We start from the raw sequence: 24056 nt of genomic DNA, 5'->3' as shown, positions 1-24056 counted from the left end.
GATGACCTCAGATGTTAAGTCCCATAGTGCTTAGAGCCATTTGAACCATTTTTTGAAACTTGGTACACATTTTAAAGTGTTAATGTGGAACCAATTTAGGCTGGAACAAAGTAGTTCCAATTTTCGCCATCAGTTTCAAACTGGCACTGTGAATGCAAGAAAGGGGGATAGGAATATTTCTATATGTAATGGATAAGGAACGGGGCGACGGGAGAAAGGATCAAAGAAGTGAGAAAAGCGTAACATTGATTTTATTATTAACCGCCGCTTACACAGTTTATTCCATATGAGCACAAGAGGTGAGGAGGTGTTACATCCGTAAAACGACGTGATCGACAGTTGCTCGCAGCTGTTCGGGTGGAATCTGTGTGACGCGTTCCTGTATACTGTCCTTCAGATAAGGTTGAGGCTGAACTTTGTCCTTTGTAAACGCATCCTTCTAGACATCCCCAGGGCTAAAGCTCACACGGATTCAGATCCGGCAATCTTGCAGACGATGCATCTGAAAAACCACTGTAGATTACACGTTCGTGGAAGGTTGCAATAAGCAGGTCTTTTATATGGCCGGCGACATGAGGTGTAGCTCCACCTCGCATGAGAACAATATTTTCCACACAGTTGAGCTCTTCCAAACCAGGAATCACATGCTGTAGAAGCGCGTCTCGATAATGTGCAGATGCCACAGTACACCTGACAGGCCCTCTGGGTGTACTCTCTTCAGACAAGAACTAACGAAGAATAAAGATCCTTGTGAATCCACATCATACAGTCACATTTGGCGAATGCAATGGCTCTTCGTGCAAAACATGCGTTTAAACAGTAACCCAAATTCGGCATTTCTGTGCATTCATTGCAAGCTGTAATGTAAGATGTACATCGCTGCGTCACAAAATATTGCCGGCCACATGTCATCAACGTCGGCCCATTCCAGGAACGGAAGAGTAAATTCAGAACGTTGATACGGACCATAAGAGTCCAGTTGCTGCACCGTCTGGATCCTGTATGGAACACAGACCACAAAACTTCCCATACTGTTGACAGTTCTCGTGACTCTGCAAGAGCACCAGCACCACGTGCTGCATGGTCAGTTACAAGGACAGCTAACTCGTCAGAAACTTCCACTGGCACAGTGCACCTTGCTCTTCCAGGTGCCACACCAAGCTCAAACGTATTTTAGAATTTTATTATCATCTTCTTTACACAATTTAATGACATCGGGTGTCTCCTCATACTTTCAGTCGGCGATACTATCTCAGTGCAACAACGTAATTGACCCTGTTCACATAAAACAGTTTCACTAACATCGCACGGGCTCTCATCTCGATATCCACACTGCTCACTCACGTTATGGCTTGTCTAATGACAGCGTGGATGCCATACCGCCATATAAACAGTGTACAGTGCCATATTTGCACCTCATCACCATCATTATCATGATTCTGAACGGTTCCCAGCCTCAGGCTGGGTCTGTTTGGAACATAAACCTCACTATCCAGTCCTGTTTTCTCACCATCTTTCTGTGTTCACTCCGATCCAGTCCTCACCTCTGTTTTAAACACATTCCTTCGCACCTTTCAGCCTTCTATCCCTCGGTCTTCTTTTTGGTCGTTTTCTTCACATCTCCCTTTAAGTATTTTCTAAGGAACCCTCTTATTCTCTTTGAATACCCATACCAACTTAGATTTGATGTTCCTGTTCTGCTCTGTAAGGGTTCCCCTTCCGCTATTTCTCTTACCCTTTCATTCCTCATCGTATCTCTCCTTATTACTCATATCCTACTTCTGAGGAACTTCATTTCACATTCATGTAATTGGTTTTCATATTTTTCCTTCATTACCCATGTTTCAGACGCGTAGATCACTATTGGGATGTAGTAACTTGTATGTATTATTTCTTTGCTTTTTTGTGCGACGTCTTTGTTCTAAAACCAGGCTCCTAACACTTCGCAGGAATGTTTCTGCTTGTATGCCGCATTCGCTGATCTCTTTCTCATTTCTTCCAGTTTCCTTTCTCACACTTCGCAAGTACCTAACACTTGCCACCTTCTATAATCGTTGACCTCTAATCCTTATTCTGCGAGATGGTGTACGTTACAGTCTCGTAGTAAGCAGAATCTCACAGTTCTTCGTATTAAATTTCATTCCACATTGTCTCACAATTTCTTACCAAGCATCCAGCTGTTTCTGAATCTCCCCCTCCCTCTCTCTCCAGATCATCAAGTCATTCGTGAATCCCATTCCTTTTATCTTATCTTCTCCAGTTTTTGCTGCCACCTTGGTCATTATCTCATTCCAGGCCACAATGAAGAGGAGAGGTGACACTGCACTGCCCTGTTTCACTTCACTTGCTTTCTGAAATCATTCCGCCTTTCATTTCCCACTTTCACACTACTCAGACTCCACACTACATCTCCTTCACCTTGCTTGTTGTCTCTTTTCCTGATTTCTTCTTTTCTTGTGCTTCCCAGACCTTTCTTCTACAGATGGTATCAGATACATTTTCTGTATCGAGAAAGGCCATAAAAAGGTCTGCCTCAGATCCAGAGTGGTGCTCCGGGAGCTGTCTCACTGGAAATAGGAGGACAACAGTTGACCTCCCTGGTCTGAAGCCATACCGTTTCTCTCTCAATTTGCTCTTGACCCTAGTTCGGATTCTGCTCTCTATGATCTTTTCATATACCTTGGCAGAATGTAGAATCAGTGTGTCTCTCCTGTAGTTCCTACAATCCTTCATACTACCTTTATTGAATATAAGGACAGTTAATGTTCTCTTCCAATCTTATGGAGTCTTCTCATTCCACACCCCTCTCATCACACAATACAGCCACTGTTTCCCAACCTCTCCCCCTGCCTTCACCATTTCGACATTTATTTCGTCCATAACTGGTGCCTTTCTCCTTTCGTCTTGCACAGTGCTATTTCAATTTATTTCCGTCTCAGATCCTTCCCCTCTACCCCTCCTCCAAGAGTTCACTTCTACCTCTATTAGTGTACTACCATCATCTCGAAGCCTGTTCAGATTCAGCAAGTGCTCAGAGTACTATTTCTACACTATCTTAAGTGTCTCTTCGTTATTAACCTCTTACCAGTTTCTATCCATCCTTGTTGCATGCTCGCTCAGACCTCCCTTCTTACTTTCGACCATTCCATATAGTACGTTCTTACTCCCTTTCCTATCTTCCTCTATCATCATTGTCCATTTTTTCATCCACTTCCTTCTCTCCTCAGCCACTGTCTTATTTGCCTTTCTTCTTTCTCTTATATTCTCCTCTTACTAATTCAATCCTTTCTTGGAGTCACAGCCTGTAGGGCTTTTCCTTCCTTCTTACTACCTCCTTGGCTCTTTCATGACACCATGATTTTTCCTTCCACCGTTTTCTGCCATCTGTTCTTCCGCACACAGCTACAGCAGCACTTTTAAACTGTACCCATTTCTCTTCTTCTGTATCTGGTTCATTTTTTGGTAACCTTTCCCTTAGTATCTGGTGGTATTTTTCCTTGACTTCCTTTTCCTCGAGTTCCCACAGTCTAAATCTCCTTTCGTGGTTCTCTGTCTTCCTCCATTTCTTCATCATTCTCACGCTCATCACCAGTAGCTGGTGGTCACTATAGAATGCCTCAGATGATAGCATCTTTACATTCGTTTGAGTCCTCTCCGTTTCCCACTCATAGATCATGTAAAACACCAGAGATTTCGTGCCTCGACTGCTGATATGTCATATTACTTTATGGCTCTCTTTCTTCCGAAACCATGAGTCACCTATCACTAGACCGTTTCTCTTGCAGAATTCCAACACTCTTTCCTTCTTCATTTCTACTTCTCCATCCTCCTGCTACCAGTACATTTTCTTATCTTTGTCTTTCACTCCCTACATGAACATTCAAGTCTTCCATGACTATTATGCTGTGAGTATTCAATTTCTTTTGTAGTTCTTCTTCAAAGTCCTCCTCCTCTTGATATTTACAGCCCAATTCAGGGGCATACGCCTATTTCTTCCCTTTGTCATTATTTTGATCTTCATTATACTGTCGCTGACCGAGTTGCACCTTGTGGTCATAATTGTAAATAATTTTTATCAGTATAAATCGGTTCCTCATTAACGCATTAGCATATCTACCAAGTTTCGCTGCCATACGATAATTTTGGCCGACACTGGAACTCCATGAGTGGCTGCACCTTAGTTATAGCCACTCAGTGTTAGTCTCCTCTTTCCAAAGGAGAATTTTTGATAGCAATAAGGTGCTGAGTTATTTGATGTCAATGTAATGTCTGCTACCAGGAAGTCATATGTACATAATGAATTTACACAATTTCTTGGCAATTCAGCTGAAAGAAAACGTAATTGCTCCTTGCATCGTCAGTGGCAGCTCAATTTACATGAAGTTACAAAACCTCGTTAGAGTTACGATGGATGGAAATATTCCTTACACCATCCATACCAGTACACAAGAATGTCTTCCTCCGTTTGTACTGACTACTGTAATTAGGGTGGCTATGTAATATACTAGGCTCACTCCAAAAGAAATGCACACTATTTTTGTAAAATTACAGTTTTCATTCTGCATGTGCTTTACAGTGTGTAGATACATCCTTCCCGCTTGTATTCAAACTTAGTTCAACCTGTTCCCGTGAGTGGCGCAGTCACAGCATGTCTTCAAGATGGCTGTTACACTTGACGTTCGTCAGAAACAACGTGCTGTCATAGAATTCCTGTGCTGTGATAACGAGACAGTGGGAAACATCCACAAGAGGTTGAAAAAGGTGTGTGGAGATGCTGCTGTCGATCGCAGTACAGTTAGTCGGTGGACAAGCAGATTACGTGATGAAAGCGGGCACGACATTATTGAGGATTGTCCTCGCAGAGGCAGGCCTCGTACTGCACACACTCCAGGCAAGGTGCAGAGAGTTAACGAATTGGTGACTGCTGACAGACGCATCACAGAGAACGAATTGTCATGCTACGTTGGAATAGGGGAAGGAACTGTTTGCAGAATACTGAAAGTATTGGAGTTATAAAAGGTTTGTACCAGCTGGGTTCCCAAGATGTTGACAGTGGCTCACAAAGAAACAAGAAAACAGGTATGCAGCGAACTTTTGGAACAGTACGAGAATGGTGGAGATGAATTTCTTGGAAGAATTGTGACAGGTGATGAAACATGGCTCCATCATTTTTCACCAGAGACGAAGAGGCAATCAGTGGAGTCGCATCATGCAAATTCACCCAAGAAAAAAAAATTCAAAACCACACCTTCTGCTGGAGAAGTTATGGCTATGGTGTTTTTCAATTCCGAAGGACTCTTGCTTGTGGACATAATGCCAAGTGGAACCACCATTAATTCTGATGCATATGTGACGACACTGGAGAAACTTCAAGCTCGACTGAGTCGTGTTGGATCACATCGGCAAAAGCAGGATGTTTTGCTGTTGCACGACACTGCACCGCCACATGTCAGTCAAAAAACCATGGAAGCGATCACAAAACTCGGATGGACAACACTGAAACATCTGCCTTACAGTCCTGGCCTGACTCCATGTGACTATCATCTCTTTGGGAAACTGAATGACTCTCTTCGTGGAACAAGGTTTGAAGATGATTACTGCCTTGTGCACGCTGCCAAACAGTGGCTCCAACAGGTTGGTCCAGAATTTTACCGTGCGGCTACACAGGCGCTGGCTCCAAGATGGCGTAAGGCAGTTGAGAGGGATGGAAATTATGTGGAGAAATGCAAATATTGTTCCTAAAGGATGTATCTACACACTGTAAAACTTTCAAACATGTTGAATAGAAGATGGATTTTAAAATAAATTGTGTGCATTTCTTTTGGAGTGACGCTCGTATAAAACTCGCCCTCCCGCCACTTCTCTTTGGAATACCGGATTCCGAAGAAGAAAATTAACACATTGTGAGATAAAATATGAGACAGTAGAATCCAGACTTGCCTGCACTAAATGTGAAGCCAAAAGCCTTGTAAAGCAGGAACAGATACGAAGTTTCCCAGTGTGTAAGGGACATCTAGACCCGATAGGAAGTTTCCCAACCTCTTAAGAAAACTTCCAGAATATACGAGAAAAAAAGTACGAACGACACTCTTCTCTTTTGTTATGTGTTCCGAAGTTGCGTTCTCCATCTAATAACCGCAGCAGGATCACTGTTGCAGAGGTGGGTCAGGACTCAACATCACAGTCTGATAGAGAAAGAGAGCAACTGTGTGAATCTGACTCCGAGCATTGACCACTTACATCAGCATGCTTGTGTTATTTTGTCATCTCTCAAACGTCTAATATATCTAAAAAGGATAAAAAGGCACCACTTACCATGTGTTCGAATGCGAGGGGTACGAAAAGTTGTGACACACGCGTCACACCGAGCGAAAGCAGCTGCGCAGCGTCTCGAGAGTAGTTGGACAGGTGTTCCAAGAAGACTGAGTACACAGCCGGGACATCTGCAAAAGAAGACAGGTGACATGCTAGTGAAGTATCCGGTGGAACAAATTTCTGTTGCAGTGCCACAAGATTTTCTGCCCTCAACAGCTTACAGGCTGCTTGAAAGTAGAATTTACTTTTCGAAACTTCGTCGCTATACACGGTGAGGTTTACTTCAAGGACACCTTTACGGAACAATACTGAACTCATACACTAGTAGTTTTATGCCTGTGGGATGTGCTGATCGAAATTTGATCCTTATGCAAGAGCATTTTTAGTAGGAACGATAATTAAATCAAGAACCAAAGCTGCCGACAGGCTTTAATATACATCAACAGGGACAGTTGAAAATATGTGCCCCAACCGGGACTCGAACCCGGGATCTCCTGCTTACATGGCAGACGCTCTATCCATCTGAGCCACCGATGGCACAGAGGATAGTGCGACTGCAGGGGTTTATCCCTTGAACGCTCCCCGTGAGACCCACATTCCGACCTTAATGTCGACACACTACATTCGTAGTGCCCCTCCCATTACACTCATTACTCACGGCAAACAATTGTACCGAGTCCCGTAAGAGTTCGGGCAATGCGTGTGCATCCGCACAGAAGAAGAAGGTCATGGCCGGTTAGCCTTAACTACTGGGTGATCAAAAAGTCAGTATAAATTTGAAAACTGAATAAATCCCGGAATAATGTATATAGAGAGGTACAAATTGGCACACATGCTTGGAATGACATGGGGTTTTATTAGAACCAAAAAAATACGAAAGTTCGAAAAAATTCCAACAGATGGCGCTTCATCTGATCAGCATAGCAATAATTAGCATAACAAAGTAAGACAAAGCAAAGATGATGTTCTTTACAGGAAATGCTCAACATGTCCACCATCATTCCTCAACAATAGCTGTAGTCGAGGAATAATGTAGTGAACAGCACTGAAAAGCATGTCCGGAGTTATGGTGAGGCATTGGCGTCGGATGTTGTCTTTCAGAATCCCTATAGATGTCTGTCGATCACGACACACTTGCGACTTCAGGTAACTCCAAAGCCGATAATCGCACGGACTGAGGTCTCGGGACCTGGGAGGCCTAGCATGACGAAAGTGGCGACTGAGCACACGATCATCACCAAACGACGCGCGCAAGAGATTTTTCACGCGTCTAGCAATACTTTGTTTTTTTGGTTCTAATAAAACTCCATCTCATTCCAAGCATGTGTGTCAATTTTTACCTCTCTATCTAAATTACTCCGTGGTTTATTAAGTTTTCAAATTTATACTGACTTTTTGTTCACCCGGTATATATGGAGATGGTGTCTGTTCTTTTGGACATCTCCATATACAATTTTAGTAGTTCCAGTACAGAAAAAGCACATTCCTACAGATGAAGAATGGTTTGAATACGTGGTGGCTGCATATGTGTCTAACGCTACCGTAACTGTTCAAGGGCGGACCGCAAGACAGAATCTCCAGCGGTCGTGGACGTGAGTTTTATCGTCGACTTTCTGACTTGGAGAAAGGTCGAGTCATCGGCATGAAGGAGCTGATGACATAACACAAACAGATCGGACAGTCAGCAGGCTGCAGTGCGGTGACTGCAGAACGTGTGGTGGCGAGAGGGACTAGGGACAGCAGAGTGGCTAAGAGACCACCGACCGTCGTCAGGAAAAGGTCATTGGAAGCTGGGGTGACATCTGGAGTAACACGTGTGGTTTACCACTGACACCACACGACAAACTACAGAGACATGCATGTTGCAGGGCCAGAGTCAAGTGGCAGACTGACTTGTATTCTGTGGCGTTCAGCGATGGGTATCTCCTCTGTTACTGGCAGGCAGATCGACGCTGCTCTGTGCTCAGAGGACCTAGTGAAAGGTCTCAGGAAGACGTGATACTCGAGGCACGTAATACTCGGACTTTCGGAATCATGGTGCGAAGGTCTATGGGATGTGACAACAGGAATGATTTCGTAATTCAATAGGGACAGAAGCTGAAGTAACGAATTAAACTTTGTGCGAAGGTGGGTACTTGAACACGGGTCAGATGCGTTATCCGCTACACCACCCAGGCATAGTGGCTAACACAGCTGTGGACTATCACATCATCTACGCCTACAGTAAAGATAGGATTTCCCCATTGTGTACAAAGCGGGGGTGTTATTCCAATACATCTACATCTAAATACATACTCTGCAAGCCACCGCAAGGTGCGTGGAGGAGTGTACCCTGCACCACAACTAGTGGTTCCCTTCCCTGTTCCGCACGCAGATAGAAGGGGGGGGGGGGGGGAAACGACTGTTTATATGCCTCTCTATGAACCCTAATTTCTCGTATCTTATCTTCGTGGTCCCTACAAGAAATGTACAAATGGTTCAAATGGCTCTGAGCACTATGGGACTCAACTTCTGAGGTCATCAGTCCCCTAGAACTTAGAACTACTTAAACTCAACTAACCTATGGACATCACACACATCCATGCCCGAGGCAGGATTCGAACCTGCGACGGTAGCGGTCTCGCGGTTCCAGACTGTAGCGCCTAGACCCGCACGGCCACTCCGGCCGGCAAGAAATGTACGTTGGTGGCAGTAGGATTGTTCTGCAGTCAGCTCCAAATTCCGATTCTCTAACCTTTTTTAATTGAGTTCTTCGAAATGAATGTTTTCTTCCCTCCATCGGAATCCCAGTTGAGTTCCCAAAGCATGTACGTAACACTTCCATGCTGATCGAACCAACCGGTAACAAATCTAGCAGCTCGCCTCTGAATTGCTTCGATATCTTCCTTCAATCTGGGTCCCAAACACGCGGGCAGTACTCAAGAATAGGTCGCACGAGCATCCTGTAAGCAGTGTCCTTTACTGGTGAACAACGCATTCCTAAAATTCTCCCATTAAACCGAAGTTCGCCATTCGCCTTCCCTACCACGGTTATGACACGCTCGTTCCACCTCTTGTCGCTTTGCAACGTTACGCCCAGATATTTAAACGGTTTTACTGCGTCAGGCAGGACACAACTTACATCCGCATTCACTTACAGTTTTCCACACTTAGAGCAAGCTGCCATTCATCACACTAACCAGAAATTTTTGACTAAGTCGTCTTGTATCTTCCTACAGTCACTCAACTTGGACACCTTATTGTACACCAACAGCGTCACCAGCGAACAACTGCAGATCGCTGCCCACCCTCTCTGCCACATCATTTATGTACACAGAAAGTAGCAACGGCCCTACTACACTTATCTGGGGCACCCCTTATGTTACCCATGCCTCCAAGGAACACTCGTCGTCGAGGACAACATACTGCGTTCTTAATAAACGTAACCATGTTCACGTTTATTAAACACCTGAAGGCTGTGGATCCCCACAGATACAAAATACTCAGTTCTATTACTTAAGAAGTCTTCGAGCTAATCTGATCTCTGGGAGACTGTTCCATATGCTCGTACTTTCTTTAACAATCTGCAGTGGGGTACCACGCCGGATGCTTTTCGGAAATCTAGAAATATGGAATCTGCATGTTGCCCTTCATTCTTAGTTCGCAGTATATCGTATGAGAGAAGAGCAAGCTGGGTTTCGCACCAGCGATATTTTTCTAATCGCCGTGCTGATTCGTGGACATGAGCTTTTCGGTCTCTAGCAAATTTATTATATTCGAACTCGGAATATGCTCTGGAATTCTGCAGCAAACCGATGTTACGGATATTGGTCTGAAATTTTGCGAGTCCGTTCTTTTACCCTTCTTATATTTCCCTGTAACACAATTATTGATATTATTTATAGTGATCTTATCTATATTTTTTTTGTTTTTCCTTAATATAACTTATGTATTACTGTGTTCTTTGATGTAATATCGATGTAAATTTTTATGTAATTGTAATTAATCTCTGAATTTAGAAGTATCCGTAGATTTACGGTACATATATGTGGTGCCGCGTGACAGGATATTGTTTAGCTTGCTACACAGTCAAATACAGATCATACCGTATGTACTAAGAACAAAACGAACGTATTACGCGCACTGAAAGTTCATCGGCTCTAACTTGAAGGAAATATAATAAAACAAATAATAGCAAGTGTTACGGGAGTTTAGAAAGTAAATTGTTATTTATATTTCAGTATTAAATGGAAACAAAAACAGTAGTAGATCAAAGCGAACAGAACGAGACAGTATAGGGCGTAACGAGAATCATCATGGAGTCCGATAGCAGTTACCGAAATGAGTATACAGGTAACGCCACAGAACGAAAATTGGCTTACGTTGCATATCACGCGTACGTAAATGATCAGATTCACATGATGACCCCGTCAGAAAGAAATCAGGAAGTAAAGCATGGAATGAATAAGAAAGATTACTTGAAAAACAGTGATTATGCGAATGAATCGGTTGGTACGCTCAGTTCGCCACAATTAGAGAAAGAATCGATCGAGAAACACGAGGTAGAATCAGAACATGAAAATACAGTAGAACAAGACAGTGAAAAACTTTTGAGCATGAATGGTATGTTAAAAATTTTATCTTCACAAATTAAAGCACAAGGTAGCAGCATTAATAGCTAGATTAAAGCACAAGTTAGTGGCCTTCATACCCAACTTGAAACACATGGTGTAAAGATCAGTAAACAGATCGAAAAAGTAGGTGTTTTGAGTATTGCAATCAAAGACATTAAACTTGAAATAGATACCATGCTGGCCAGGGTGGCCGAGCGGTTCTAGTCGCTACAGTCTGGAACCGCGGAACCGCTACGGTCGCAGGTTCGAATCCGGCCTCGGGCATGGATGTGTGTGATGTTCTTAGGTTAGTTAGCTGCAAGTAGTTCTAAGTTCTAGGGGACTGATGACCTCAGAAGTTAAGTCCCATAGTGCTCAGAGCCATTTGAACCATAGATACCATGAGAGCCAATGTGGCCACCACACAGGGGCAGGTCAATGATATAAACGAATGGTTCGATTTAGATATCATACAGATCCAAGGAACGGTAGAACCACTAGTAGTAACGTAAGTGGTCGAAAAAGTTTTCGGTCTTAAAGCTGAAATGCTTAACGAATGTAGAAATGAAAACTCATATATGAGAAAGGCAGTCGTTGATTCTGAGGAAGAAATAAGCAAACAAGTAAATAATTGTGGACAGAAGTGTAACCAAAATACTTCACGAATTCAGGGCACGATCTGTGACCGTGAAAAGAAAATAAGAGACAAGTCCAACTGTGTCAATGATGGGATACTATTAAAGAGTGAAGAACACTTTGATCCCGGCAAAAGATGTATTGGCTGGCACCTATTGGATTTTCTCAAAATCTACGAAAGGATTTTCGCTGAATGTTTGACAGACCAGGAAAAGATTAACCTAGATATCAGTGCATTAGCAGGTGATGCTCAACAGTGGGGACTAAATCTGAACATTTATCACATGACGCTTAACGAATTGAAACAAAGTCTATGGAGGAATACTGGTCATAAAAAAAAAAAAAAAACAAGATTGTCATGGCGCAAATGAATAATGGCTGGATTATATGACAACATGGGCAGAAACTCTATGAAAGATTTCTGTCAATTCTGGTAGCCAAAATTGACGAACTCCCAAGATTAGAAGGGAACTGTGGAAAAAACTGCCAGAGGATTCGAAGAGATACGTAGCAAGCAGTCATAAGCCTTTCTGCGGTTTTAGAAAGAGTAGAGAATGAAGATCATTAGCGAAGTAGACGTGATTATCGCCAGAATAACGACAATAGTGTTAATCATTATGACAATGAACAAAATGACGCCTTAACCCTCAAAGAGTATGGTGCGGGTCAGATCCGACCCAGCGGTTCAATTTTCCTCTACACTACTCTAGCCACTCAGTGCAGGAAGTTGATCCAGCCAGGAACCAACCCTACTAGCCAGTCGTGCTCTGCCTATTGGACTGATGCAGTCATCGCGTAAGTGACCTTGGCTTGCTACGTGAATTCCAGGTTGTATCCGACCCGACTGTACCTGTAATGTTACTTATTTTACTGTGCATCTTTTTCACAGTCGTTATACCAACATGGCTTGGAAAGAACAGTTACACACACCTGAGGCAGTTCTAGCTGTGTTACGCCACCACAAGGATCCTTCATACCAAGAGGACCATGACACTGAACTGGAAGAGTCTGTCTCAGAATCTGAATTTTTGAAGTCTTCTCAACAGTGATATAGAAGAAGATGTTTTCAACTGTGATCATGTGGGTAAGAAGCATGGGAGAGAAGAAGAGGGAACAGACGATAGAAATTTTGAGTTAGGTAGGGATGAGCATACAATCTGGACCGACAAGCCTTTAAGTTCTAAATATTCACCAACCCCTTCTTCAAATGTGATCACTCACCTGGCTGGACCTAAAGGGAAGGTGCGAGGGATTACAGATGCAAAAACATTATTTTCACTTTTTCTCATCGATGAAATGATAGGGAAAATTGTTAGTCATACTAATATCGAGAATAGAATACACAAAGCTCAAGTGCAATAACCCCAGCAATCCATTTTTACATCTGACAGACGTAAGTGACATAAAATCTTTTATTGGTCTCTTGTTTATGAGCGGTGTCTTGAAAGATTCTGGCTCATGCCGACACGATATGTTTTCCGAGATGTATGGACCACCGATCTTTCGCTGTGCTATTGCAGAAACGATTTACATTCCTCCTACAAAATTTGAGATTTGATGATAAAGGTAGTAGGGAGTCAAGAAAGGCTAAAGATAAATTTGCTGCGTTGCGGGAGATACAGGATGCTTTTGTAAGTCATTGTTTGCAGTTCTATAAAAAAATGGTTCAAATCTCGCTGAGCACTATGGGACTTAACATCTAAGGTCACCATTCCCCTAGAACTTAGAACTACTTAAACCTAACTAACCTAAGGACATCACACACATCCATGCCCGAGGCAAGATTCGAACCTGCGACCATACCGGTAACGCGCTTGCAGACTGAAGCGGCTGGAACAGCTCAGCCATTGTAGTATTATAGCCCGTTAGAGTATTTGACGGAAGATGAAACATTACTGAGTTTCTGCGATCGGTGTCCCTTTAGAATGTTTATACTATCGAAACGTGATAAGTACGGTCTAAAATTAGTTTCCTTGTGTTACGCCAGAACGTTCTATTTCATTTCAGGCATCCCGTGTATTGGAAAAGACCAAACAAAGAACAAGGATAATTTATCCATACCAGCTCGGTTTGTTCTCAGACTTAGGACTCAGTGTCAGGGAGCTATCGCAGTGTGACAACTGATAACTGGTTCACTTCATATGAGCTGGCAGAGAAACTGTCTGAGCGACAACTTACGTTAGTCAGTACACTACGTAAAAATAAGCGTGAGATACCACTATCCATGTTGTCACCGGCCCCAGCTGAAACCGTAAAGTTCGTCTATCAAGACAACAAAATGTTGATTTCTTTCACATTTGCAAAGAATAAAAAAGTTATCTTAATTTCAACCATGCAGCACAGTGGAACAATAAGCGATGAATCAAGCAAGCCGGAGAGTGTTGAATTCTGTAACCTAACAAGAGGTGGAGTGGACGTATTGGACAAACTTTGCAAAGGCAAGACTACCAAACGAAAAGCCCGAAGGTGGCCATTGAGATACTTGGAATGTTAGACATCGCAGCTGTGAACAGTTTCGTATTATTCAAATGTAATACGAACCAAGATTCCATCCCAGTAAGTGCGTGGGCCACGTTCTTAAAAAATCTCGCGTTGGGTTTGACCACACCCCTGATAGAAAAAAATTGCTCAACCCACGTCTTTCGAGATCTCTTCGTATGACAATTGCCAAGGTGTTAGGAAAAGAAGAGAATCAATCCAGTATTACACACAGTCAGAATTTGCGGGCAAAACGAAGAAGATGTAACTTGTGTGATCCTTCGAAAGATAGAAAGGGAAATGAATCTTGTGTCAAACGCAATTCATGCGTGTATGGTGAGCATAAAAGAGTATTGCGTGTTAGCTGTGTGACTGATGATTCTATTGCGGAAACAGACATATGATATGCCTTTCTATTTCGGGAAAAATTTCATTTCTTCTTTATATTATATTGCGTTCCGTCAAAAAAGACAGGAATTGTGTTTCATTTTGCGTAGGTTCTTTGATTTTGATTTGACGGCCATTAATAGCTAATGGTTATCTGTGTGTCTACAAAAAGGATTTTTGTCATGTATCGTACTATTAGTAAACTGTATTCGTCAATAATAATACTTACTGTGTACCTATTTGCACACAAACCTCATCGAAGAGGGAGCGAGTCGGATCAGACCCGACCATACCATCTATTTCGTCTTCAATCTCCATACCGTTTGAGGGTTAATATTGTTCAGCGAGGTAGGGCAGAGGTCGAGGTGCTTCAACCGTTCGCGGAACAGGATTTGCATTGCGACACTGCCACGACAGCAACAGCGCGGATAGCTCAAGATCGCATATGTTGCGGACCAAACTAACGCGGACAGATTTTAAGGCCCAAACGTAATTAACAGAACCGGCTTAGAAGTAATGAACCCAATACTCGAGAGAGCGACTGTGAAGCACCGTAGGTCGCTGCAAGCAAAGCGACAGATGGTGCTCAGGAATCAGTCACTGCAGGCTAACGATGAAAATATGTATACTAGCGTGCTGACAGAGAGCCCGCCAGCAAAGATTACGTCAATCAGCTGTTCGTATGGAAGGTGTAGTTAACCGCAGTAGAACAGAACGAGGACGTCACAGTAGAATGCAATGAACCTGCTTCCGCAGATAACAAAACAGGGACAAGATAAAATGTGAACACATTCGTTGGGGAGGAAGAAAGCGCCAACGACAGTTTGAATACCGATAAAAATTTGCGAAAATGAGTTGTCGGGGATTAGTAGTTGGTGTCAACAGATCGATGTACCAAGAGCTAACGTAATGCGAGTAGAAGGATTTCAGAGGCGATTGTGTGATCTAAAAGTTTAAGTAGTAGTGAAAGGAGAAAAAGGGACGTCGAGAATAGGACGCAGTCCGACAGCAAGGAGGAAATGGAAATATTTAGCGCCGCGCCAAGTTAGCGAGCAGCAATTAGCAAGGAGGTGACAAATGGTAATGAAAACGGCTCCCCGCAAAGTAAGCGAGTTGCCAATAATACTGAGATTAATAGTAAGAAAAGAAATACGGTCGCTATGAAGAGAATGGAAGAAGATGAAATTCTCAGCGTTACTGACGAAGTACTCCTGATTAACGAATCGCCAGCAGAACAAACTGTTGTCAGTAGGCCGGAAGAAGTAGAACAGACGATTGTTTATAAATTTCTGATGCTCACGTAGACTACACATTTACGAAGTATGGGTACACGTCCTTAGAGCCAAAGTAAATAAATGACTCTTCAAATGTAGAGCCTGAAGTGAAAGAAAAAGGACTAATGACATTTGGAGCAAACCGTCACCATGAGTATTTAAGAACAGACAAAAGATCGGAGAGGAAATTAACATGTGTCTAAGAAAGGCGTTATGTCAGAACCGAATAGTGATCCAGAATGGTCAGATATAGAAGATGGCTCTGGTGACGAATATATTGAAGTAACAGAAGCCGAGGACGGCCTGACGAAATGCTGTTTTGTACCACCAGATGACGTAAAAATGTTCAAATATGTGTGAATTCCTAAGGGACCCAAACTGCTGAAATCATTGGCCCCTAGACATACACAGTACTTAAACTAACTTATGCTAAGAACAACACACGCACCCATCCCGAGGGAGGGGCCGCACAATAAGTGACATGGCGTCCTAGACCGCCCTAGGCGCCCTAGTACTGCAGTAGATAACGGCTACCTACGGATAATGGCTCGGAGGAACCGTGACAGTAACGCCACCGTGTTGAATAATGCTTTTCGTGCAACCACAGGACGTCGTGTTACGACTTAAACTATCCGCAATAGGCTGCATGATGCGCAACTTCACTCCCGACGTCTATGGCGAGGTCGATCTTCGCAACAACGACACCATGCAGCGCGGTACAGATAGGCCCAACAACATGCCGAATAGACCGCTCAGGATTGGCATCACTTTCTCTTCACCGATGAGTGTCGCATATGCCTTCAACCAGACAATCGTCGGAGACGTGTTTGGATGCAGTCCGGTCAGGCTGAACGCCTTAGACACACTGTCCAGCGAGTGCAGCAAGGTGGAGGTTCCCTGCTGTTTTGGGGTGGCATTATGTGAGGCCGACGTACGCCGCTGGTGGTCATGGAAGGCGCCGTAACGGCCGTACGACACGTGAATGCCATCCTCCGACCGATAGTGCAACCATATCGGCAGCATATTGACGAGGCATTCGTCTTCATGGACAATTCGCGCCCCCGTCGTGCACATCTTGTGAATGACTTCCTTCAGGATAACGACATGTTCTCCAGACATGAAACCTATCGAACATGCCTGGGATAGATTGAAAAGGTCTGTTTATGTACGACGTGACCCACCAACTACTCTGAGGGACGTAAGCCGAATCGCCGTTGAGGCGTGGGACAGTATGGACAAACAGTGCCTCGATGAACTTGTGGATAGTATGCCACGACGAATACAAGAATGCATCAGTGCAAGAGGACGTGCTACTGGGTATTAGAGGTACTGGACCACCACCTCTGCACCGCTGAAGGTCTACATCTACATCTACATCCATATTCCGCAAGCTACCTGACGGTGTGTGGCAGAGGTTACCTTGAGTACCTCTATCGGTTCTCCCGTCTATTCCAGTTTCGTATTGTTCGTGGAAAGAAGGATTGTCGGTATGCTTCTGTGTGGACTTTAATCTCTCTGATTTTATCCTCATGGTCTCTTCGCGGGATATACGTAGGAGGGAGCAATATCCTGCTTGACTCTTCGGTGAAGGTATGTTCTCGAAACTTTAACAAAAGCCCGTACCGAGCTACTGAGCGTCTTTCCTGCAGAGTCTTCCAATGGAGTTCATCTATCATCTCTGTAACGCTTGCGCGATTACTAAATGATCCTGTAACGAAGCGCGCTGCTCTCCGTTGGATCTTCTGTATCTCTTCTATCAGCCCTGTCTGGTACGGATCCCACGCTGCTGAGCAGTATTCAAGCAGTGGGCGAACAAGCGTACTGTAATCTACTTCCTTTGTTTTCGGATTGTATCACTGTATGGTGGTACAACATGCAATGTGTGGTTTGCATGAGCAATAAAAAGGGCGGAAATGATGTTTATGTTGATCTCTATTCCAATTTTCTGTACAGCTTCCGGAGCTCTCAGAACCGATATGATGAAAAACTTTTTTTCATGTTTGTATACAAATTTAAAGAAACTTTGGGTTCACCTTGAATTTTAACAGAAATGTTTAGCGCTGTTGCTCTCATTTATAGCACTTCACTATCACTGTATTTAAAGCAACACACAGTCGGCGTTCTTTCGTCGAAATTTCATCAGCTGTCACAATTTTAATCAGATCTAATCAGAAAGTTAAAAGAACAACATGAAATTGCTCTGGCCAGAATTCTCCCATTTAACATTCTTTTGGAAACAGCAGACAACTGCATTATAAATTTATCTAATAGCATTCATACTCGCGCAATAATGATGTATAACGCCACAATTTCTTCTCATATATATATTTATGTCCCCAAATGTAAATACATAAATCTGTTGAACACCCTCCCAAAATATACTGCAGAATTAACCCACGAAATACACTCCCAAAACTTTGCTATTATTTTGCACATAGATTTTTACGCACCAAAACCAATCAAAACTTTAGTCAGGTTTGATGACCTCCATGCACCAAATCCTTGCCGAACAGTAATTACAAATAAATCACATATATCATCCAAACCTTCCAAAATAACATGTTTAAATAACTCTCTGAAATTGCCCCCCCCCCCCTTCCAAATCTTACGTACCTCTTTCATACATTATGATATTATATACGTTCGCCGATCTCTGTGCAGCAAGACTTATGCAGCCAATATATACTCTTTTCTTACCCTATTCTGTCACATACACTTTAAATTCATCAACACATTCCATAAAACAGAAATAAAACGCAGAATTCTTCAAACTACACGTGACATTACAATTCTTTACCTACTTATATTTATATACAACCTGTTCTATATATGGGGGTTGAATGAAAAGTAATGCCTCTACCTTCGTTAACTGGGATTAGATGGGAATATTTTAATAAATCACACGCAAAAATAATCCTTAGAATGTGATCTTTAATTACCAATATTCACTTTTCCACATAATCATCAGCTAATTGGATACATTTCTGCCAACGATGAACAAGTGTTCTGAAGCCGCCACGGAAGAAGTCGACACCCTGTTTCCGCAACCACAGTCTCACGGTTCTCTCAACGTCTTGATTAGAAGCATAATGATGTCCCCGCAGATGGTCTTTCATTATCAGGAACAGATCGAAGTCAGACGGTGCTAAATCTGGACTGTATGAAGGATGCCGTACGGTGGAGAGATTCAGTCTCTGATGTTCGGCTGTGGTGGCGCGTGGAGTGTGTGGCTTGGCATTGTCATGTTGTACAGGAAAACACTTCCCTTTACTTTTCGGATCCTCGTTAACAGTCGTTTCAGAGTTAGCAGCGTTCTAATGACACGCTCGGAATTTGTTGTTGTTCTACGATCAAGGAACATGGATAACACCATTTGATTCCCAGAACACTGTGGCCATGATTTCTCCAGCTGAGGGTTGCGTCTTGAATTTCTTTTTCTGGGGCGAGTCTTTGTGTCGATATTACATAGACTGACGTTTCGTCTTCGGGTCGTAATGGTGTACCCACGTTTCGTCTCCTGTCACAATTGAATGGAGAAAGGCGTCACCTTCATTCCCTTAAAGCGAGAGGAGTTCCTGGCAAATTTCAAGCCTGTGCGCTTCCATTTCAGGAGTCAGCATCTGGGGCACCCACCGTGCACAGATCTTCCGATAGCCAAGCAAAGCAATAATGTGAGCCACACGTTCTTGTGAAATGCCGATTGTGCTTGCAATTTCTCTTTGAGTGATACAACGATCGTCCTGAATCAGTCTGTCAACGTTTTACTTGTGAAACTCGGCGGTTGCTGTCACAGGACGGCCAATTCTTTGTTTGTCACGCAGGTCAGATGGTCCTTCCTCAACATCTTTAAACTTACTGGCCCATCGGCGCACAGTACTCACATCAACACAATCACCACAAACTGGTTAGATTCTCTGATGAATCTCCTTTGGGGTGACACCTCCCGCTGTCAAGAATTCAATGACTGCACATTGCTTAAATCGCATTGACCGACCGTCTGCGCAGGGTTCCATACTTCACACTTTAACAACACAACCGTTCAGTGCTAAAGCTTCCCGCCAACTGGAGCTGTAGAGAAGAAAAAGCATGGCTCTGAGCACTATAGGACTTAACATCTCAGGTCATCAGTCCCCTAGAACTTAGAACTAATTAAACCTAACTAACCTAAGGACATCACACACATCCATGCCCGAGGCAGGATTTTAACCTGCGACCGTAGCGGTCTCTCGGCTCCACACTGTAGCGCCTATAACCGCGAGGCCACTCCGGCCGGCACTACAATGATCATTGAAAATGATCATTTAAATAAAAGCGCATGAAATGCAATCTTATATAAAATTCTACAAGGTTGGCCAAACAATAGTTAAGATGCTCTACAGTACACAGATACCGCCTCTCAAGATCATAGGCAAGTTTCCAAAGATCAAAACATATTTCAGGTTTTAGGTCGTTACGCTCCAAGCAATAAATTCGTTAACACACCATATCCGACAAACATGACAGACGCAGCTACTAACGTACGGTAGATTCATGGGAAGATTACCGAACAACCCGAACCGCAGGTTGCTCTAACCCGCTCCTACTCCACAAGTGAAAAACGGACCACCCTATTTATAAAAAAACACCTTCCCGTGGGTGGGCAAACGGAGAAGAATGGTAGGACGACCCCAAAGCAAAACGGCTGGTGACCTCACCAAGAAAACAAGTAGAATTCAACAAGAGTAAATCAAAGAGTAAATCAAACGACATATCACCAATCACTTAACTTCTAATAAACTGCGATTTCTCGAGAAGACCTGGCGCAGCACCCCCAAATCGCTCTCCCGAACCGTCCGCTGCCAGTCGCTTCAACGGACGCAGGAAGGCGCGCCGATCTCCCGTCTCACGGCGCCGCAGCTCGCACCGGCCAGACCGATGTCGTGGGTTGACTCCTGTTGCTCTCGTGTCGACCGCGAAGTCACTACCACTCGCTATACGCCGCGGCCCACTGGGCTCACGTGGCGACCCCACATGCGCCGACGCTCAAGACGGACGAGTCATCTTGTGTATCAGTGCGCGACCGACCAACCGATCGATCCAACCGCGAATGACCATTGCTTTAGCAAACTCGAGCAGACTTGCGGCCTAACGCGCAGACTCAGATGCAGGCACTAAGCCCCGACCGGGCGACCACTCGCTGACTTGTCTTACTGGAGTAGTGGAAAAACTCTCATTTTGCCGGAAAGGTTGATCCGAACGACAGATATACTAGCACTCCGAACGACAGACAGACACTAACTGCCTAACAAATGAGGACGAGAGACAGACTAGCAAGCTCGGGACGAGAGACTGACCCAGACTGACGGACTGATTGGCGAGCTTATAGCGCCCCTTAAATGCACGTGAACAGGCAACCTTTTCCCTTTCCCACCAGAGGGAGACACCAAAGCTGCGATTGCCACAGTGGCGCCACCGCCAGAAACGGAGGGCGACTGCTTCACACTACGCTCCGCGGCGCGCTCTTCAAAACAGCAATTTTTACCACGGCTCACAGGCATTACTTTTCAGTCAACCTTCGTGTGTGTGTGCGTGTGTGTGTGTGTGTGTGTGTGTGTGTGTGTGTGTGTGTGTGTTCGTTCGTTACACGTCTCCACTGTATCAAATCAAACTTGCTACATGACTTGTGTGTGGGGCAACAGTATAGAATGTATTCAAGGGGATATGCACGTAGGTAGGCACAGCTGAGGTGAGAGGGAGGGGGGAGGAGGAGGTGAATAGTGAGAAGGGGGGAAAATGAAATGGACAGAGAGAAGTAGAGGAGAAGATGTACAGGTAGTGATAAGGAAGAGATGGACAAGGAGACAGGAGCAAGAGATGGATAAGGAAAGGGAGAGAGGGGGAAGGAGGAGTTGGACGGAGAGAGGGGAAAGGATTTGGACTTATAGAGGATTGGAAAAAATAAATACGCTAGCAACGTCGAGTTATCTTATAGTAAATAAATAAAACAAATGGCCAAATTCCACGATGATTTGTAACCCACATTAAACTAGCGCGCTGAATCATCTGAGCGTATTCTCATAAAAATGTATGGGATTAACATGTGGAACGTAGCAATCAATATCCACGTAATTTAGTAGCCCCATGTGATCTAGTGAGTGACTCCAGCAGGGGACGGCGTTCCTGGACAAATATGTGGACTCTCCTTCTCGCCGAACGTAGACTTTCATCAGTGTTACAAGTAGTGTTCTATACTGTACTGCGGTATTGGCGTGCTCTCTCCTGTGGAGAAGACTAACACTGATGACAAATTTCATTTGATGTCAGATCAGAACAACAGACAAAAAATTAATGTTGATTATTAAAGGTCTAGAAACGTCTACAGACATTAAAGTAACCTCTGGCGTACCACAGGGGAGTGTTATGGGACCATTGCTTTTCACAATAAATATAAATGACCTAGTAGGTAGTGGCGGAAGTAACATGAGGCTTAACGCGGATGATGCTGTAGTATACAGAGAAGTTGCAGCATTAGAAAATTGCAGCGAAATGCAGGAAGATCTGCAGCGGATAGGCACTTGGTGCAGGGAGTGGCAACTGACCCTTAACATAGATAAATGTAATGTATTGCGAATACATAGAAAGAAGAATCCTTTATTGTATGATTATATGACAGCGGAACAAACACTGGTAGCAGTTACTTCTGTATGCGTACGGAACGATTTGAAGTGGAATGATCGTATAAAATTAATTGTTGGTAAAGAGGGTGCCAGGTTGAGATTCATTGGGAGAGTCCTTAGAAAATGTAGTCCATCAACAAATGAGGTGGCTTACAAAATACGCGTTCGGCCTATACTTGAGTATTGCTCATCAGTGTGGGATCGGTACCAGGTCGGGTTGACAGAGGAGATAGAGAATATCCAAAGAAGAGCGGCGCGTATCGTCACAGGGTTATTTGGTAAGCGTGATAGCGTTACGGAGATGTTTGGCAAATTCAAGTGGCAGACTCTTCAAGAGAGGCGCTCTGCATCGCGGTGTAGCTTGCTGTCCATGTTTCGAGAGGGTGTGTTTCTGGATGAGGTATCGAATATATTTCTTCCCCCTACTTACACCTCCCGAGGAGATCACGAATGTAAAATTAGAGAGATTCGAGCGCGCACCGAGACTTTCCGGCAGTCGTTCTTCCCGCGAACCATGTGCGAGTGGAACAGAAAAGGGAGGTAATGACAATGGCACGTAAAGTGCCCTCCGCCACACACTCTTAGGTGGCTTGCGGAGAATAAATGTAGATGTAGAAAGGTACTATATGCGTAGGTGCAAATTAGTTATCAACAGACGTCGGTTATTGCGTCTGCTGCGGCTATTACTTAGTTCCAAGTTTTGTTCACTACGTAATATCATTAGGACATAGTTTTCACTTCCAACACAACTAAATCATCTACGTGTTCATTATCACAGAAGAGATTTTCTAGAAGTGGGACATTAATCAATATAAACTCATCGAAAAGTTCCGACAACACGATGTCACTATTAGGCTGATAACTGTACACGACATCTTCGAAAAAAATCGCTGAGAAATTATGCATTCAAAGAACATACAAATAAGATACTCACCACTTGTGTGCAAGTTCTTCTGATGCACATTCCATGGATGCACATCGGCACATCCAATCGCGGCTCTTATAGCTTTCGAGATGCGGTAAACAACGTCCAGTAACTGTGAGAGGACAGGACGTCTCAGATGATCTGTTGCCAGCGTTTCCAGGTCCCATTCCACGCCGTCCAACCTTTCAAAATAAAGTATGGTCACCTGATGTAAGAGATGATACACTACTGGTCATTAAAATCGCTACACCACGAAGATGACGTCCTACAGACGCGAAATTTAACCGACAGGAAAAAGATGCTGTGATATGCAAATGATTAGCTTTTCAAAGCATTCACACAAAGTTGGCGCCGGTGGCGACACCTAAAACGTGCTGACATGAGGAAAGTTTCCAAGCGATTTCTCATACACAAACAACAGTTGACCGGCGTTGCCTGGTGAAACGTTGTTTTGATGCCTCGTGTAAGGAGGGGACGTGCGTACCATCACGTTTTCGACTTTGATAAAAGTCGGATTGTAGCCTATCGCGATTGCGGTTTATCATATCGCGACATTGCTGCTCGCGTTGGTCGAGATCCAATGACTGTTAGCAGAATATGGAATCGGTGGGTTCAGGAGGGTAATACGAAACGCCGTGCTGGATCCCAACGGCCTCGTATCACTAGCAGTCGAGATGACAGGCATCTTACCCGCATGGCTGTGTAACGGATCGTGCAGCCATGTCTCGATCCCTGAGTCAACAGATGGGGACGTTTGCAAGACAACAACAATCTGCGCGAACAGTTCGACGAC

General features: G+C 43.9%; 1 protein-coding gene and 1 non-coding gene across 2 annotated transcripts in view; both read right to left on the bottom strand.

Moving 5' to 3' along the window:
• The window catches only part of LOC124615916, an 85811-nt gene extending 62411 nt beyond the window's left edge, over positions 1-23400 (bottom strand). The window contains exons 1-2 of the mRNA XM_047144096.1: positions 23273-23400; positions 6316-6443 (exon numbers count right to left, since the gene is read on the bottom strand). Of these exons, the coding sequence (XP_047000052.1) occupies positions 6316-6318 (3 nt within the window). The 5' untranslated portion in view covers positions 6319-6443; positions 23273-23400. The remainder of the gene's footprint in view (positions 1-6315; positions 6444-23272) is intronic.
• On the bottom strand, positions 6779-6853 carry Trnat-ugu. The gene has a single exon. It is a non-coding gene; the product is annotated as a tRNA-Thr (tRNA).
• Positions 23401-24056: the final 656 nt, after the last annotated feature.

Source organism: Schistocerca americana, chromosome 5 (genome assembly GCF_021461395.2).
Source record: "Schistocerca americana isolate TAMUIC-IGC-003095 chromosome 5, iqSchAmer2.1, whole genome shotgun sequence".
NCBI classification, from domain to species: domain Eukaryota; kingdom Metazoa; phylum Arthropoda; class Insecta; order Orthoptera; family Acrididae; genus Schistocerca; species Schistocerca americana.
The sequence above is the reverse complement of the archived record's forward strand: the minus strand, read 5'-3'. Positions and strand labels throughout refer to the sequence as shown.